The 3110-nt window shown below is 34.6% G+C and overlaps 1 protein-coding gene across 2 annotated transcripts; it reads left to right on the plus strand.

Annotated features, from left to right (window-relative positions):
* Nucleotides 1–486: 486 nt before the first annotated feature.
* LOC124299054 (transmembrane protein 256-like) lies at nucleotides 487–2724 on the plus strand. Of its 2 annotated transcripts, XM_046751918.1 has the most exons (5): nucleotides 487–659; nucleotides 736–853; nucleotides 1234–1393; nucleotides 2217–2335; nucleotides 2413–2724. In XM_046751918.1, the coding sequence occupies exons 2-5, from the start codon at nucleotides 764–766 to the stop codon at nucleotides 2554–2556; spliced, it is 513 nt and encodes a 170-aa protein (XP_046607874.1). In that variant the 5' UTR covers nucleotides 487–659; nucleotides 736–763; the 3' UTR covers nucleotides 2557–2724. The 2 variants fall into 2 exon arrangements, with proteins under 2 accessions (XP_046607874.1, XP_046607873.1); XM_046751917.1 differs by having other exon boundaries at nucleotides 487–853.
* The last annotated feature ends 386 nt before the right edge of the window (nucleotides 2725–3110 follow it).

Genomic DNA, 3110 nt, shown 5'->3' on the forward strand with positions numbered 1-3110 from the left:
AAAAAACTGCTAACGTTTAAATTGATTTCCTTTTTGCTGCTTTATTATCTCCATTTGTTCAAATTTCGAATTATCAATCCTAGATTTTTCAATTCTTAGGATAAAAACGCAACAGTACCACTGACTCAATCACATAGTTTTGACATGCGATATTTTACTGTTGCGTCAGTGCTCATTTTCATGAGAGTCGTTTTGCCGCCGACAGCTTGGCACTGTGCCATTGCGCCAATTTGACGCCTGTGGAAATCTATGCTAAGGGGCGTGTTCGGAAATTGACTGAAAGTACTGTCAGTACTGAAAATCTACAGTATACGTCACATTGACTATACCATTGTACTGACAGTTAAAGTTAAAAAAAAAAAAAAAAGTTAAAGCAGGAAAGCACTACCTTAAGGGGCGTGTTCGGAAATTGACTGAAAGTACTGTCAGTACAATGGTATAGTCAATGTGACGTATACTGTAGATTTTCAGTACTGACAGTACTTTCAGTCAATTTCCGAACACGCCCCTTAAGGTAGTGCTTTTCTGCTTTAACTTTTTTTGGCATTTTCTATTGGTCAAAAACTCAGCAGTAAAATACTGCGACATTTTTTGCTGCCCGTGAAAATCCAGCCTACATTGGCGGAGTGGACTTTGCAGAAAAAGTATCAAACGTGCGCGTGAGTGAGCAATGATCTCAAACGAATTGAAATGAATTTGAGCACCGCATTTAAACTAATCGGTACGACGTCTTAGGTTAGGTTAGGATAGGTTGAATCGAAAAATGGGAATTCAAGAAGCGTTGAATTACGCGTTGTATACTAATCCCCTCAGTTCTAACGCATTTGACATCGCCAAGAGCACAATCACCGGCGTAAGTGTTAATCGATACACCAGCGCACTGGATGACATCGCATTATTTATTTTCATATTATTTCTTCGTATTTTTCCACTTAGAACAGACATAAGTAAAAGTCATGCCCTGTATATTTACATTTTATCAATTAATAATTATCTGTATATACCTAGTATACTTAATTAAGTGAATAAATAAATTCACAGATCGTTCAGTTTTCAGAATTTTTTTTTTTTGTGCAACTTTTTCGCATATTTTCAATTCCAGAATGTTCATCATAGTAATCCATAGTGCTGGTAGTTCTTTGTCTTCCATAAATTTTCATCCTTTAGTACTAAAACAAAGTTGATCACAGTGAAAATCAATTTGATTGCTATTTTGTTTTTTTGCAATTTCAGTTAGTGAGTTACGTAGGATTAACTCCACAGACAGATATTAAAATGGTTGTACCATCTCCTGTACCGTTATGGAAGCTTGCAGCCGCTACCGGACCATACGTGAGACTTGCAGCATTCAGTGGAGCATTAGCAGTAGTCCTTGGTGCATACGGATCTCACCGTAAGTTGAAACATGTTGACTTGATCTTTCTTTCAATATGAATGGTCCTTGCCATCTGAATCAAAAGATAGAAATCAAAAAAAAAAAAACTGGGGAAAAAATCTCAGCAACGATATTTGTGCTAATGACTGAACACAAATGAACAATATAAATACAAATATAAATGAATGAATGAAATGATATTCATACTGCGATTAGGAATAATTCTGAGCAGATTCGAATAACACAAGTTAAGATATTAACAATTTGAGAAAAGGTATTATAATTAGAACATTTGAAATAATTAAACTCTGGTGTTGTTTTGTCCGCTTCTAATGTTTATTGGGTTATTTTGCTAAGCATAGGGATTGCAAGAGATAGAGTAAAAAAAATTTTACACTTACTTATCTCTAGACTGTATACAAATGGATTTGTGCGAGTTTCATCCAAAAGATGTTTGTGAATATTACATTTGCGCATTATAAACATTTTATACGGTAAGTTTTCTTGATTTTTGTTCTAAATATTTGTGGAGATTTGGACAGTGACCAAAATGCGCCCAAAAACAGTAAAATTGGCTGACAAATAGCAGAGTATAATCATTTTGATCCTTTTAGTTATAAAAATAAAAATCCAAAAAAATCTGCATAAAAAAGATGCAATTATATATAAAAATTATGGTAACTCGTACGCTTCAAATTTGCACAGAATCATTTCCATGCAATGGGCTCATTGTTTTTAGGTACCTTGAATTGTTTTTAACACTTGTCTCACCTCCACTTCTAATCAAAATGTACACGACACTTTGTAGAAATAATACTATTAACAGTATGAATTAATTCAGGACAATATCCGAAAGAGACTGCTAGAGATAGTATGAGGATTTTTGAAACGGCCAATAGATACCACTTTATTCACACTTTGGCCTTGCTTGGCCTGCCGCTTTGCAGGGCGTCAAATGTGGTAAGAACCTTTGCTAGCTTCTGTACAGAATTTAGACGCATGAAGTATACAGGTCTTGATAAGGTTGCATGTTTCAGGCTGGTGTCTTCATGGTTTCTGGTATTCTGATGTTCTGCGGTCCATGCTACTATTTTGCATTTACCTCCGACAAACGATTTAGCAAAGTGACACCATTCGGAGGCACTTGCTTCATCCTCGGCTGGCTAGCAATGCTCTATTGAATACTTCGGCAAATGAAGATATACGATAAGCCGGTACATTATCCCACATTTTACTGTAACTTATGGTAATAATGTTTCAAGTTTTAGTTCAGTGACTGTTGATCAACTGCTGCTGCTGTGTTTTTTTCCTATTGACCAAACTGCAATAAACATTTATTTGTGCAATAATTACTGTTGCCAAACGTTCATTCGTTAATCCCTCTGTTAGTCAAAAATTTCCTGAAAAACTGAAGTTTAAATAAACGTGTAAGACAAATTTCACTGGCATTTTAGAAATCACCCTGAGAAATATCAAATCAGACAATTTCCCGAAGCTTTGTTTTCTTTAATTTCAGAAATATTCTACGGGTTTTAATAAAAAATTTTATAGCTGCTGAAATAATAATGAAACAAAAAATGTTGTTGAGTTGACATTGGGCCGAAATTTTTTCTATTCAAGCGTGACTTCTGTAATTGTAGTAAATTAAGATTGAAATGTACATATAATATATGATTCTGGAAATCATTCTCTTTTCTTCACGTCCTTTTTTCCTTCATATCCAATCCATAATAAG

The sequence above is a fragment of the Neodiprion virginianus genome, chromosome 2 (genome assembly GCF_021901495.1).
Source record: "Neodiprion virginianus isolate iyNeoVirg1 chromosome 2, iyNeoVirg1.1, whole genome shotgun sequence".
NCBI lineage: Eukaryota > Metazoa > Arthropoda > Insecta > Hymenoptera > Diprionidae > Neodiprion > Neodiprion virginianus.